Source organism: Dermacentor albipictus, chromosome 6 (assembly GCF_038994185.2).
Source record: "Dermacentor albipictus isolate Rhodes 1998 colony chromosome 6, USDA_Dalb.pri_finalv2, whole genome shotgun sequence".
NCBI lineage: Eukaryota > Metazoa > Arthropoda > Arachnida > Ixodida > Ixodidae > Dermacentor > Dermacentor albipictus.
In genome coordinates this window covers 128925124-128941499 of record NC_091826.1, presented here as the reverse complement: position 1 = coordinate 128941499, position 16376 = coordinate 128925124, and the positions used below count along the sequence as shown (strand labels likewise).

Here is a 16376-nt window from a genome sequence, read left to right as displayed (position 1 = left end):
CCTACCCTGTGTCTGCAAGTGAAAGCGAAGCGTGCAAGGGGAGCCAACATCGGTACTCACCCACGCGAAAGAGACAAAGCCAGGAGGACGTGTGCGAGGTAACCAATGTTGTGAGGCACCAGGGGGAGGGAAGAGAAGGGGGCAGCGCTCTGCTCTGGCTGCAGCTGCACATGTGGCAGCTGCGTACGGTCACGTGGCCGTATCCTGAGAGCAATCTACCATCATCAGGTGATCGCAGATCGCTCTATGTTTGCTTATGAAAGTGTGACACCATGCTTGTTAATTTAATTTGTACGCCTACGTTTACAAGTTTATAAGGCCGATAAAACTACTATCCTTGCTTCGACCACTAATTTGCTATCACAATTGATGCTTCGCTTTTTAGGTGGAACGACGAGTCTGAACCGAGACATCCCAATGGAAAGGTTGTAAGAGACAGTGTTCCACGTCCGATTCTGCACAACACGGACTTTGAATACAAGGATGCGAAGGCGGCACCCAGTACCACATTCTCCTCATTTTTTGCACGCAGCGACAGCGCATCAGAAGGGAGCGCACCAACCCGATCATGATCAGTGGCAACTGGCTTAGTCATCTTCATAAGACATGATGCATTAAGAATACAAAACTAAGAACATAAACGCAGCGCCGATCTGTCAGCAGATGAAGGAAAAAGCACGCAGAGAGAAGCAGCAGGAAGCAACTCAGCCGCTTCGGTGCCCGTCTTAGGTAGCAGAGGTAAATAGTGCCATCCATGAAGCTGGCAGGAAAGCAAAGCTCCCCCTTGACCAGTTCATCGCTGCTCTACGAGGGTTAGCGAGTGCTTGTGTTTTCGGGGACCAGCTAGACACGCTCCTATGGGACCGTTTCGTCTGTGGCATCAACAACCCAGCCATGCAGAAACGACTCCTGGAGTTTCCTGACCCCTCGCTGGACGACGCCGTTAAGGCAGCACTGGCAATGGAAGCTGCTGCCAAGGACGCCGGCGAGATTGCCCGTGCAACTGGCTCACCGTCGGCGGAAGCGGCGGTCAACAAGTTAGCGATAAAGGGCAGTACCTGCGGTCGCTGTGGTGGTGCCCACTCCCCCTCACAGTGCCAGTTCTCTCAAGCACAATGCTTCACATCCGGGAAAACTGGGCACCTGGCACGGGTATGCCGAAGGAGGAGGACAAACAGCAAACAGCAGCAGCAGCCTGGTTCAAGCCCAAGTACCACACAAGCCCGTGGAAAGGGTAGCCATCGCAAGGGTACAGGGCGCGGGCATACAGCAGCAGGCTCAATTTCTTCCGCCGCCGGGCTCCACGACATGGCCGAGGACCCGCCAATTTTCGACATGTGGCACACAGGCTTTGTTCCGTCGTCTGTGCCACCGTACATGCTAACCGTTGAAGTCTGCAAGCTCCCCATTTTCATAGAGCTCGATACAGGGGACAATGTGTCAGTAATGGCCGGAAAACTGTTCAAGCGTACTTTCTCTAGCCTGTCCGTTGAGGCTTCGGGCGTGATGCTGCACAGCTACTCCGGCCAGCTCTCACAGGTCCAGGGTGAGGCCCAGGTGAGTGTTCGCTTTGGCGACAGGGAGGCAACCCTTCCCCTTTACTTAACCAAGGGGTCGTCACCGACGCTGCTGGGCCGAAATTGGATTCATGCACTGAGCGTTCGTCTGCCAGAGTACTAGGAAGCCACCGTGCATGCGGTGAAAGACATTCCCAGCCTCCTGACCGAGTTCAAGTTCCTTTTCCAGCCAGGGGTGGGCACATTCACCGGAACGACGGCTAAGGGAGCCCGGCCACGTTTTTTCAAGCCTCGCCCATTGCCATTCGCCATGATGGATGGGGTCACCCAGGAGCTGCAACAGTTACAGCGAGAGGGCATGCTGGTGCCTGTAAAGACGTCTGAATGGGCCGCTCCCATCATACCAGTCCTCAAGCGAGATGGCAGTGTCAGGATCTGCAGAGATTTCAAGGTTACCATCAACCTCGTCACTACCTCGAGAAGTACCCGTTGCTCCTGATTGAAGATCTCTGATCAGCATTGTCCAGTGGACAGAAATTCACCAAGCTCTAACTTGGAGATGCTTACCACCAGCTGTTGCTCCAGGATATACCTCCCGGAAGTATGTCCCAATATTGACAACTTTGGGGCTCTTCCAGTACACGTGCTTACCGTTTAGCGTGGCCTCTGCCCCAGCCATATTTCAGAGGGAGATGGACAACCTCTTCAGGGGCATGAGGCATGCGGCGGTGTACTTGGACGACATCCTGGTTACTGACAGCAATGACGGGGACCACCTGCAGAACCTGCACAACGTCCTGGCACAACTGCAGGACGCCGATCTCAAACTCAAGCTGGAAAAGTGCATTTTCCTGGCCCCCAGTGTTGAGTACTTGGGACATGTCATTTTCCAGGCTGGCCTAGCCCCGGCTCCCCGCAAAGTTGATGCTGTGCTCAAGGCGCCTAAACCGCAGAACGAGAAGGAGCTTCAGAGCTACCTCAGCCTCATCAACTACTACAGGAGTTTCCTGCCTAACCTGTCAGAGCATCTACAGCCACTCCATCTTCTGCTTTGAGGTGGTCAGGAACAGGTCTGGAAGAAGGAGCAGGACTGGGCCTTCCAGTGCAGCAAGGAGCTAATCACCAAGGCTCTAGTACTGGTACACTTCGATCCTGCCAAGCCTGTTGTCCTGAGCATAGATGAGTCTTACGGCCTGTCGTCCTGAGCTGTCGTCCTGAGCGTCCCGAGCCTTACGGTGCGGGAGCCGTCCTGGCACACCAGGACAAGGATGGCCAAGAACGCCCTGTGTTATTTGCTTCTCGTCGGCTTCATACTGCAGAGTAACGCTACAGCCAGCTGGACAAGGAAGGCCCGGCCCTCATGTTCGGTGTCGAGCATTTCCACCAGTATCTATGGGGCCGGAAGTTCGAGACGGTCACGAACAACAAGCTGCTGTTGGGGTTGCTGTGGCCTGACAAGGCAGTTCCGGCGCAGGCATCACCTTGAGTGGTACATTGGGCCTTGAGGCTGGCGGCTCATAGTTACCAGCTGGTTTACCATCCTGGAAAGAACCTGGGACCTGCTGATGCCCTGAGCCGCCTGCCCCTGCCAGATGTGCCTGATGCTGTTCCAGAACCTGCTGAAGTGTTCATACTGGAGCACGCATACCCGGAGGTGCTCTCCAGATCTGCGGTATCGCAAGCGACCAGCCGGGAGCCAGTCCCGTCTCAGGTGGTCAAGGCAGTGTCCCGAGGGGATGAATTGGTTCAGCAGGCCTATAGCCACAAGGCCGTCGAGCTCAGATTGCCACAGGGCTGCCTACTGTGGGGTTCCAGGTTGGTGATCCCACAAAGTCTCTGGTCCAGGGTCCTGCAGTTGCTGCACGCGGTACATCCTGGCGTGGAAAAAACCAAGATGGTGGCCCAGTCCCATGTTTGGTGGCCTGGCCTGGACCAGGACATCGCTCACATGGTGCAGAGCTGCCAAATCAGCCAGGAGCATCAGCAGGCCTCACGTCATGCAGGAATCACCCCCTGGCCATTTCCACTGAGACCCTTGTCCCGCCTGCATGTGGATTTTGGGGGCCCTTCAAGGGCCATTACTTCCTGGTAGTGGTTGTGGGGATGCGTGACTCTCACGCCTCCCCTGAGATCTAGTTTTCCCGCATAGCTCGTCTCCTGCAGGGCGGCTTCGCCCGCCGCGTGGCCTGGCTCCCGCGGCGGTCGGAGTGGTTAAGGCGCAGTGCGAGAGATGGCGCGAGTGTTGCGCTGCGGCGGGATTACTTAGGCGCAGGAAAGAAAGGCTGTTCCTTTTTCCCGGCGGATCGGCGAACAGCGTGGAGTCCTATGCGCGCGCGCCGACCCATGCTTCTGCGAGACCGCCTCGCGTGGCCTGCCTTAGAACGTGCCACCGTTCGCATGACCTCACACGCGCACGACCAGGCATTGGGATCCAGCATGGGGCGAACATATTCGCTCGCTATCCGGTCGCGGTGAGTCGGACGTCCCGTATTGTTGCGCGCCCATCGGCATGTTTTGTGGATAACAACTCGGCTAGCAGGCATTGATTTATGAAAGGTGCAATAAATGCCCTTGTGATTGTTTGCACTACTGTGTTGTCATTCCTTTGTCCCAAGAGCATGGCGGAGAACCCCACATGGTGGACGCCTTTCGAAGTGGGTAGAGGTTCTACCTGTCACCACTCCATCAGCAGGCGCGACTATTGTAGCACTACAACAGGTCTTCACCGCCCAGGAGTTGCCGGACGTCATTGTGTCCAACAATGAAGTCCTGCTTTCGCCAGCACAGAGTAACTGGCCTGGCTGACGAAGAACGGAATCCACCGAATGATGGTTCCGCCGTACCACCCTGCTTCAAACGGTGCAGCCGAGTGGGTGGTGCAAACCATCAAGTACAAGCTCAAGAAGAGCCAGACTGGGGATTTCCAGACGCAGATTGCTTGGATACTGTTCCAGTACCGAACCACGCCCCACAATCATGGCTGTGCCCCTTGTGAGCTCCTGCTGGGTCGGATGATCAAGACACCCTTGGACGTTTTGCATTTGGACCTCTGATGCACAGTGCTCCTGAAGCAGCTGAAGCAGAAGCTGGCTGCTGACCAAGGGTGCCGTCCAGGGCCTTTGCCGGAGTCGGGGGCTCCAGCTTTCACCAGGAACTTCCATCCTGACGCATCCTGGTTCGCCGGACAGGTGGTGTCTCCTGCCAGCACCTCCTTGCTGCTCGTCCACATGCCAGATGGGGCCACGTGGCACAGACACGCCGACCATGTTAGGCCTCGCCTCGGGACCTGGCCAGTACCCTCGACTACCACTTAAGAGTTCCAGCTCGCAGGAGGACTAGCGGCAACACCAGTCACTTCCAGAGGAGCACCACCCACCTCGGAGGCGACAAGCGTTGCCAGTGGTGCGAATCCCATTGGGCCGGTGTCAAGTCCGGCACCACTGTCAAGGCCGACCACTGTGGACCCTCCGGACAGAGCGAGGCTGGCTCAGGCAGTACCCAGCATTGCCACACCCAGCCCGTCAACACCGGTGCCCAGGCGGAGTACTCGACCACAGAGGCCACCGGACCATTACTCACCTGGATAGCAGGCACCGTCGACTTCGCTGGGATGGAGGCAGAGCCTCATACTTTGTACTTGGGCATTAATTTGTTGTCAACAAACTGGGGGTAAGGGGGTGTAACAAGCATGTGACACTCCCTTGGGCATAATCTTCATTCGCGCGCCAGGCTAGGTGGTCTGTGAAGCTCGGTAGGCAACATTGGTCACCGCACCAATAAACACCGGTGAGCACAGATGCTCGGCGGTCAGTCATCGTTCATCACCCATCACCACCACACTATGGAGTGTCTGTCTAATGGAAGGTGCCTTGAGCCCTCCCTCATTCACAAATCTGAGCGGATCATGACAACTGCTTCTCTCGCCCGCCCCTCCTTGCAACTGCACTCCCCTTGCCCTGCCTCTCCCTCGCAACTCCCTCACCTTCTCTGTGCATGCCCACCTCTGTGCCAGCGCCAGCTTATACCGCTCCCTGAAGTTTCATTTTCTGCCGTTATCGAGAAGTGAGCAGTGGCCGGTGTGGGCTGTTTCATGATAAGCTCACTGTGTGCTTGCGCGCCACAATATTTTACAACTCGCACCATTTGTGCATCATGCTATGGTGCACAAGTACTTCAAGAACAAGTCCTCCTTTTAATTCCAACTTCTTTTATTTCACTGAGCATGTGCTGGTGGCCGAGTCGGTTATACACGATTACAACAAAGGTGCCAAATAAAACAATGGACGAAGGAGACACGAGACAACCACGTAGGCACACTAACAACTGAGCGTTCTATTTCTTGACACAGGAATAAATAGCTGCTGTAAAGGATCAAAACAACAAGAACAAGCAGGGCCGCCATTTGCATCGCACAAGGAACCCACGATACACAACAACTTCTAAATGCCGCTGCCAAGATACACCAGTTCCTTTGTTAAAAGAGAAACTGAGGCTTCACTGATACAATCATCACCACGCTTCTTAATCTCAAGCGCTTCCAGTATTTCACTTGTCAGTTGATCATCAGCTCTGTTCAAAACACAGGTTCTATCAAAATCTGGAATGCGCTTGTGAGCCTTACAATGCGCACTTATGTGACCAGAGAGCTGGTTTTCCTTCTTATATTTATGCTCATGCAATCTGTCATTTAGACATTTCAGACCAAGAACATTCAGACCAAGATCAAATTTTCAGGCCCCTTCAAGTTCAAGTTATCGAGATTCGACTGTATCACTATTTCTGTTCGACTTGGTGGCGAAATTATCACAGGGTCGTACAGTTGCAGTCCAAATTATCGCAGTCCGATATTTCAGTTTTCCTGATGCATTAAGCCTATGAGGTTTGTGGTGGTGCAACAGAGCTGTCCAAATTACCTGTATCCAAATTATCAATTGGCGAATGCGTTACAAGTGCACTTGACATAGGGTGACTCTTGAAGTATTTAGGTTACATTGATGAGTGCTTATAAACAGTTCACGCATGACCCATACATGACACAAGCATTGACTACGAGGAGAGGAGGGGATTGCGGTAGAACGTATCCACATCCTTGCAGTACACCACATCTGCAGGTAATGAACTACAAGCGACATTGGTTCATGGAAAAAAATATTTCAAGTAATCCATCTTGAAAAGGTGCCGCCTGAGCTTAAATGAATGGCCTCTACATGGGGAAATATAGTCGGGGGCTTCAAATAATCTGATGAGCATATTCTAGAATGGTTATGGAAAATTGGATGAAACACCTCAAGACACAACCTGCTCAGTCATTCAGAAAAAGGGATCCAAGCAAATTTGTTCATTGCCTTTAGACTTGGAAAGCAGTCTATCTGCCTAGAAAAAACCCTGGCGCAACAGATTGTTTTTTTTAGTGCATTATGCATTAGAAAAAAGAAACATCTGTCACAGCAAGGTGTCCTGGACCCCCAGCAAAACAAATCCCATACAGGGCAGGCATACTTCAAAATTGATAAAATGTGTGTTTTATTTGCTGACTCTTTTACATCAATGCTTACATGCTTTAAACACTGTTGTAAGAAACCAAGGGCACTCCCTGCACCTATAACTATGGTATTAATATGTTCTGACCAAGAGCCATTCTTGGACAGCATAGTAACACCGAGATATTTAACTCGCTTTTTATAATCTTTTGGTGATTTAACGAATAGTTATATTTGATCTAGTTGATCATGTAACGTTAATGTGTACACATTTGTTTATGTTAAGAGATGTACAATTGATGTAAAATTGTACATTAAATGGCACACCATTTCTCAATTTGCCTGAGGTCAGTTGCCAACAAAAATAATTTTTCTCATCTGATTACCCTTCCATACAATACACAATCATCTGTAAACATTCGTATCCGAATTTTGAGACCGTCACAAATATCAAATATGCGGTTTTCTATGCGACTAAGATAGGAAAATGAAAATAGTTTGTTACATTACGACTTTCATTAAATCTTGGTTTGTTATATCAAGGTTTGTAGTCCGTATGTATGCCACATAAGGTCAACAGACATTGAAGCCAAGGAAAACATCGGGGAAATTAGCTGTGGTTGAAATGGAAAATGTAGAAAATAAAAAAGAAAAGGGAAATGAAAGTGGACGAAAAGATGACTTGTTGCTGGTGGGAGCAGAAACTCGCAACCTCCACATTACGCGTGCATTGCGCTACCAATTGTGCTATGGCAACAGCTATCAATTTGTCTACTACCTTGGGTATTTATGTTGACTAGATCTAGTCCTAGGAGTGTTAGTGGCAGTGGCCAACACTCCTAGGGCTAGATCTAATAATTGCAATTCATCTCCAGTACTACTGAACTGGACAATGTCATCTCCAAACCAAAGGTTGCTAAGATATTTGCTGTTCATCCTCACTCCTAAGCCTTCCCAGTTTAATAGCTTGATTACTTTTAAGCATAAGTGAATAGCATTGGAGAGCTGTGGAATCTTTGTAGATATTTCCCAAGATATTCACGCCTACCTCCTGCAGTCTATGATTATGCCATGCCTCTATGACTGCTGAATCAAATGATTTTTCATAATCTATTAGAGCCATACAGAAAGATTGATTGTACTCTGCAAATTTCTCAATTACCTGACTAATGGCATGGACATGGTCCATTGTAGAATATCTCTTCCTGAAACAAGCTTGTTGTCAAATTTTGCCTGGTTATATCGGACAAAACCTTGGCCAATATTTTATGCAATACCGAAATCAAGGTAATGGGCCTATAATTCTTCAATTCTCTAACGTCTCCCTTCTTATAAATTAGCAAAGTGTTGGCAGTCTTCCAGCTCTCTGGTACACTTGAAGTCATGGGGCATTGTGTAGAAAGGGCTGCAAGCTTTTCAAGCATGATATCTCCTCCATCTTTGATTAAATGAACTATTATTCCATCTTCTCCTGCTACTTTTCACCAGGATATGTCTTTCAAGGCCCTCCTAACTTTGTCGCTAGTTTTAGCAGAAGCCTCTGTATCATGTTCATCGCTACTTCCAATGAAGGTTGCATGGCTGCTCTGGGGACTGTACCGGTCAGTATATGAAATTCTTGTGCTGCTTTTACTATACCATCAAAACTGCTGATAACATTACACTTATGATAACTTTCACTGCATACATCTTGCCCTGCCCTTCGCTCAGCTTTCTTCTCATTGATTTCATGAAGCAGTCATTATGTACTGCATACTCACTATTTCTGACGTTATAGTTATAGTTATAGTTATAGCTAGCCCTGGAGCTAGATAAACACCCAAATCTCGGTTGTGCGATATATGCCGATGATATCACGTTCTGGGCTCACCAGGGGTCCTACGGGGACAAGCAAGAAACCCTTCAAAAGGCCATAGACGCAGTCGTGGAATACGCGAGGGCGGCGGACATGGCATGAGCACCTGAAAAATCGGAATTCATTCGGGTGCGTGCGAAATACGCAAGAAAGAAGGACTGGGTGCCGCTCACTCTGACTCTCGACGGGGCGCCAATTCGTGAAGTGGAGACACTCAGAATATTGGGGATTTGGATACAGCAGAATGCTGGAACATCTCACACCCTACAAAAACTAAAGGCGGTCACAGGAAACGTGGCCAGAATGATAAGGAGAGTGGCAAGAAGCAGAGACAGCCTAACTGAGGGAGAGACCATCAGCCTGGTTCACGCATTCGTAATTAGCCAACTCACATACGCCCTTCCGTATCAGGCCTTGACAAACCAAGAGATTAAACAGGCAAACGCAATAATAAGAAAAGCCTTCAAAGCCGCCCTTGGTCTTCCCGAATGCGCTAGCACAGACAGATTCGAGGGACTGGGCCTGCACAATACTTTTGATGAGTACGCAGTCGCGACGTTATATGCCCAGAAAGAATGACTTTGTTCTTCAACTCAGGGCAGGGAAGTATTGGCAAGGTTAGGTTTTCCCCTGAGACCCCAGTATTGCGGAGAGGAAACGGCACAGATAGACCGCAAGGTTCGATTGCACATCGCGGTGGCCCCAATTCCCAAAAACATGCACCCCAAGTACCATCCCGGACGACGCAGAGCAAGGGCAAAGACCCTTCACAAACGTTTCGGCATGGGACCGGGGGTGTATTATACGGATGCCAGTCGAGCCAGCTCAGACACTTTCACCATAGTCTCTACGTGCAACAACAACATAACAACGGCATCCTTCAAAACCGCCTCGGCATGCGTGGCAGAGGCTGCAGCCATTGCCTTGGCCATACAGGACGCCGAGCGCCAAACCAATTCGGCTGTCATATTATCCGACTCACAAGCGGCTTGCCGTCTCTTTTTACAAGGAACGGCACCCAAATCAATAATCAAAATTTTAGGCACTCAACTAGAGGGGCACCACACTATCGTCTGGTGTCCGGCACACGAGCGACTGGCAGGAAACGCTAGGGCAGACCGTATTGCTCGAGGTTTGAACGTCTGAGCAACGGCATGGCCTAGCGACGACGTTCCACCGAATTCTCGTGACATCCTCCTACAGCAAAGGCAGGAGCGTAGACATTTTGGACATCCTCACTCCGATTTAAACAGCCAACAGGAGAGGGACTGGCGTCGTATTCAGACAAATACATACCCCAACCTGCACCACCTACACAGAATACACCCCACGAGGTTCACTGACGAGTGCCCGTGGTGCACAGACACACCCACACTAAAACACATCACATGGGAGTGCCCCAGGAGGCCTCCGCACATAGACAGTCCCATATTACACGAACATCCACTAATGAGGAATAGGCAGTGGGAGGCATGGCTTGCGGACGAGGGTCGGGAGAGCCAGTTGGCTCTTCTGGACCAAGCCCAGCGAGCCGCTCGTGCCAGTGGGGCCCTGGAATAGGGGCTCCAACCATCGTGCCTTATTTTATTTACATTTAATAAAGTTTTACTCTCTCTCTCTTCTTGTTAATCAGCTTTGGCAGTTCAATGTATTCTGCCTGCTCCCTTGGGTTATGCATTTTCATGCTCTGTTGTTTTGTTATTAGGTACCTTGTTACTTGGGAGAGCTTACCCACCGGTTGCCTTGATGTCTTACCTCTGACTTCAACTGCAACTTCTGAAATCAGCCTAGTTACGGTTTCATTTATTGCCTCTAAGTTATCTTGATTTTCCTCTCCCAAAGCTGCATGTTTGTTTTACGAGCAGCAGCCTGATTTCGAAGTACTGAATGCTGGCTGTGTTGGTAATCCATACTCAAGGAAGAATGGCACAAACAAACGGGGGTGATATAAAGAACACAGAACGAGCGCAGACTTGCGCTCATTCTGCAGAATATACCGCCTGGCACAAACACGTGTAACAGCTTAAAGATTAGTAGTTAAATAATCAATTTCTAGTTCTGCAGACTCACCGACGACATCGCAGCAAAATTCCGGAGACCACTTAGCACATCGTAACGGAATGCGAAGGGATTCACCCAGTGAGAGCCATAGGTAACGTACACCTTCCAAAAGGGCTTGGGTTTAAAGTAGACAGAAACGTCAACTGGTCAGCAGTCAAGATAAGCACGAAATGTTTAGAGTATTGGTGTAAAAAAAAAGTCTGAAAGAGATTGATACGACCGGATCCCTTAGTCATTTTGAAGGAAAAAAAGAAAGATTAAGGGGGATGTATACAAAAATGCTAGATAAACATGTACAGCATCTGATTAAATCAAACAGGCTAGGCAACTATTTGTCACTGCCTCATTTCAAAGGGGATGTCATTAAATCATCACCTTCACCGTCAATTGCTCCTTTTCACTCTTGATGTGCCTCACTGCAATACTTCGTATGTAGGGGGAAGAAGAGGGGAACAAGGGGCGACCGTGTGTGCACAGCCGGTCTATACACTATATCTTTTCGCAAGCTGTATAACATTGCTGTGTTGAGGTGAAGCTGACTTCTGGAAACCGGTATTATGCGACGCATTGTGCTTTCCGAGCTTCGAAGTCATTGGCGAGAATTACAAAGGCGGGGTCAGCGCCATTGCTGACAGCGGCGAATTCTTTCAAAGAAAAAACACGGCACCGAACAACAAGAAGCTTTGTAGCGAACGCCGAAGCAGCTAGGCCTAGCGCTGCCGCGGTAGGGGCCAGTGGTGGCTACGCCTGTTAACAGATCTGCGATAATCAAATGGTGGTGGTGGCGGTTTTGATCAACGCCATTTCGGACCTGCGGTCACGGCAAAAAGTCAGGAAAATCGTACGGCGAAGGGCTTTTGCGTCAGAAATTTCAGAAGTTCTTATGCACTCTATGGGGTACATGGCGGTGCAGCGAAAGCGTCCGAATTATCAGGCATGTCTGAAAAATTGGGCATCCGGAAAATTGGTTGTTGACTATATGAGTGGGAAGGAACCAAAATGAGCGACATAGAAGGCAACAAGTAAGCACATTTTAGTAAAGAACGCTTTGCTTATTCACACGTTCTAGTGGGAGATTTAACTCTTTTTTGTCTCAGTGAGAAGAAAGGATCCCAAGGTAAAAGAAAATGTTCCCTAGCCCCTTCCTGTGTCATTTTGTTGCATCAATTTATGACTTGGTTCCCCTGCTGGTAAATAAGAAATAGTAAATGTGCTGTGTTGTGTACCTGCAGGGCATTGTAGAGCAGCTGGTGCTCAAACTTCTTGATGTTCAGCACCCCTTGGAACATCTCGTACAGCTGCTCCTTCGAGAGCAGCAGCTCGGAGGCCAGGCCGTGTGGCAGCAGGGTTCGACCCTGCTGTGTCCGGCTGCAGCAAGCAAGCTGTCAGGTCAAACAGACAAAGCGTAGCCAGCACTCACCTGCGGGTGTCCTCGTCCCCGCGAAAGATGGCGTCAAACTTGGTCATCCAGGAGCCCAGGACGGTCTCCTTGGAGAGCCCGTCCATTTCAGGCAGGCTGCGCACACGCTTGTCGACGTTGGCACGGAAGACCTCGCGGAAGTCGTGCGCTGAGCAGGCCCCACTGGCCACCATGCGCTGCACCCGTTCGCTCTTGAGGAACACTTCCACGTAGCTGTGCACTGCATTCTGGAATGCCTCGTCCGCCGCTATCTGCGTCTCCCCCTTCAGGAATGCCTGCGCCCAGCAACGAGGTGCAAGAATATTTGTGTGCACACCTTCGGTTTATACTTTGTGATGCAATTCACTCTAAAAACTGAACCAGGTTAACTTATGCCTGGTAGGGGGCCTAAGAAAAAAAAAAGCAGACTGCACTGGTATGCATGTGTGTATCTTGACACAGTGTATCCTATCTTGCTTTATGGGTGTGCTACCCATGATAAGCAATGTAGATTGCATCTGTTACATAGTGCCTGCTGCAAATTATTCATTGTAGCAACACTATACTATTAAAAGTGTTTGCATGTTCGTGCTATGCAGATGGCACGTCCCCATAATGTTCCTCTCTAACGGGCAAGGTATGTTTGCAGGTCAGAAAAACTGTGGCCAAATAATAGTCTGATGGACATACTTCAGTCAAATTCAGAACATTCCAGGAACACCAACATTCAAATTGCCTACCTCATCTGCTGGCATGCGTTTCAAAAGGTGCAAAGCTCATTCACAATTTTTGTGCACCCTCCCTACTGACATCTAGATGCAGACATACAAGTGAAAATCAGCACTGCAGCAAACAATGCACCGCACAGTGTAAGCTCTATTTTGGTGCAGCATTTGGTGTGCTGTTCACGTGCCCCATGTATACGCTAGCATTTCCCATAGACCACAAATCAGCTGTTTGTGCAGATAACATGCCTCTGCCAAATGTCAGTGCTGTTTCTTTTCTAGTAACTTAAAAGGAGCTGCTGAGGGATATTTGGTGAATACTTGACATAATTATTGAGTGCAAAAAGCAGGCACAGCAAAGAAAAAGGCTTGTTCATCCCTTTTTCTGTTGTGCTCTGTCTGTTTTTTACACTCACTGATCATGTCAAGTTAGTGTTTTATAGCGCTGTAAAACCAAAAGCATAACAAGAGAAAAAAAATTCACTGCCCACATTTTCACCAGTGAAGGCCCAAGTTCTGTCCAAGATAATGATGTCCTGTGACACACTTGGCTTTTAGAATAATGCTGCTTGATTGTCAGTGGTAAAGCAACAACTGAACACACAGCATGTATTCAGTACTTCACTTCACTTCACTTCACTTTATTTCCTTAAAGACCCCACAAGGGGGTGTTACATAAGGGGTGGGTTGTACAGAGATGTTACAAATGCCACAGGTATTTAACAAGACAGGTATATGGATACACTTTGAATAAAACGTGATGGACAGGTGATTGAAACAATGTCGTGGGGAAGGGCATTCCATTCTGAAGCTGCGTGGCAAAAAAATGATGCAGAAAAAGTAGTGGTGCCAGAACGGGGTCGGGTGACTTGAAGTGGATGGCCCGTGCGGGGGGATGTGCGAGCGGCGGGAGCGATGTAAGGTGGATGGCTGAAAGAACTGTGATAAAACTTGTGGTAAGGTGATAGTGTGGCGATCCTGCGGCGAGACGAAAGAGTGGGCAGACCAGAGTCATTCTTAAGGGATGACACGCTAATATCATATGAATAAGAAGAATGAATGAAGCGAGCAGCACGATTTTGCACTGCTTCGATAGCGTTAATCAAATAAACTTGGTGAGGGCTCCAGATTGGTGATGCGTATTCAAGTTTGGGTCGAATTAACGATTGGTAAGCCAAAAGTCTTACTACTTGTATCATTGGCAGAACCAACCATGCAGTTGCAGACTTCTATGTACTTCTTTCTTTATTTTTTGCTATCGACCAGGGTGTCAAACCATAACAGGTAACCAGAAAATGACCACTTATTTTTGTCAATCTGGAGTGGAACCTGGACCAAAATGTGTGCAGCCATTTTGAAGCTGAACCTGAACTGGAGAAATATTGTGGAAATGCTCAGACAGCCAACTGTACATAATAATTTGGAACAAAATTGCTTGTTCTCAAGCGGTTCGTTAAACAATCCATTCTATGTCATCAGTCGGTAGCTGATGGCACAAACCCTTCAATCACTCAGGTTCCACCAATTGCGGGAATTGTCGCTCGTCAAAATAAGCTCATGCATGAATGACATACATTAATTGCACTTGTTCGTCAACTCTCGATTCGAAGGAATAGAAAAGCATCTTACTGCTCTCAAACAGTCATACTCTGCATCTATGTCCCTTGTGCATCATGTGACGAGCTGCGTAACAATGCTCATGACCTAAAGGATACATTCAGCAAACTTTCTACTCTAAGTGAACTTAAAGGGGCCCTGAAACACTTTTTATCAAAGTCGAGAAATGAATCTGAAGTTAAAGGAGACTATTTCAGAAATACTATGCAGCAAAAAGTACTACAAGGCGTTCAGCAGAAGTGGAATTATTGTCAATCAAAGATCACTTTTGACCCCCTTCACTGTGCTCCCGATCTTTCTTAAATGCCTCACACTGTGAAGGCTATGACAGTACAGGGCGTGCAGTTAAAATTTGATACTGCATGTTCATGTAGGCCACTACTTCCGATTTAGGCACCTACAATGTACCAAATTCTAAGGCTATCTCTCAACTTACAAGTGATTTCAAGGTGTCTTATGCCTTTATTGCACTGCGGTGCACTAGGTAGCTATACATGACTGCTTTTCCATACAAAGTGGCAAGTAGCACATCTCATTTCGCACTTTTTTCTGTAGCAATCATACAATGTAGTGGTTTGAACAAAACGTCGCCTCTATATTTACTCATGCGAGTACTTCAGCAGCGTTCACATCAGGTAAACGATGGATGTCGCATTACGGACTCACATTGGAAGGATTCCTAACGTAACGATCTTCAACCATGATGGCGACGCAACTCGAAGGTGTGCAACTTGGGAGGTAGACAACTTGTTCCAAGGTGTTAGCACTTGGCTCGCTCGCCACATGCCTGAAGCCATGCCACCCACAGAGGCCACACTCAGAGCATGCGATTGTTTCCAGTGAGCCAGGGCAAGCTCAGCAACCAGACTCATCGCAGCAGCAGTGGCATCTACTCTACACAACAGCCATAGCTACATGCCATGGCAGTGAGTGCATGCTCACACTTATTTGCACCAGTCTGGTCATGCTACATGATGCAGACCAGCTTTGTCCTGCACCAGCATGACCAGCAGATAGTAGCCACATCCAAATTGCAAAAGTGCCAAGCCAGAAGCAGCAAGGAATGAGCACGTGCTGGCAAGCGTACATGTGGTCTGACCTTTAGTTTTGCATGGCTTAGGCTAAGCATTCAAAACTAATCGAAATTAGTGAGACTCGATGACTACGAATGCAGTGTGGTCAAAGTTTCATTCCTTTGCGGGTGGGCATGGCTGAGCGTTAGCAGATGATAGTCAGCTTCTTCCCAAAGTGCATAACTATTGTAATGATGTTTAATTAAAGGTAAGGAGCAGAAGATAAACAGCAGCCTAGCAGCAGCAAATAGCCCGAGCTCTCTTGCTAATCAAAGCACGAGTCGTCGTCGTCGTCTCCGAGCTGCTATCGGAAACACAAGGCACGTCTGCTTCATTACATTAGCCCCCGGTGTGAAACAGAGCCATCCTGGTGACTCAGGGAGCAGACAAGAGCAGAGAAAAACGACCGATAGAGCGGCAAGGTAGTCGAGCAGCAGGGCAAGGGATGGGTCCTTGCGTTGCTCAGAGTGCATGTCAATGGCGGTCAGAAGTGACGGGTCTGAGGTCGGAGAAGGAACAGAGAGAGAAGCCACATCAGGTGTCATCGGTGAGCGAGAGAGCATGTCAGCGTCGGAATGCTTTCGACCAGAGCGGTATATGACACAAATGTCTTATTCCTGCAGGCGATGCACCCAACGGCCGAGGCTGC

At 48.9% G+C, this 16376-nt stretch overlaps 1 protein-coding gene across 9 annotated transcripts in view; it reads right to left on the bottom strand.

Annotated features, from left to right (window-relative positions):
- Positions 1 to 16376, bottom strand: part of Cadps (calcium-dependent secretion activator 1) — a 450894-nt gene that overhangs the window by 410931 nt on the left and 23587 nt on the right. For all 9 annotated transcript variants that reach the window (XM_065428684.2, XM_065428681.2, XM_065428685.2 and 6 more), the window contains exons 2-3: positions 12334 to 12608; positions 12140 to 12281 (exon numbers count right to left, since the gene is read on the bottom strand). In XM_065428684.2, the coding sequence (XP_065284756.1) occupies positions 12140 to 12281; positions 12334 to 12608 (417 nt within the window). The remainder of the gene's footprint in view (positions 1 to 12139; positions 12282 to 12333; positions 12609 to 16376) is intronic.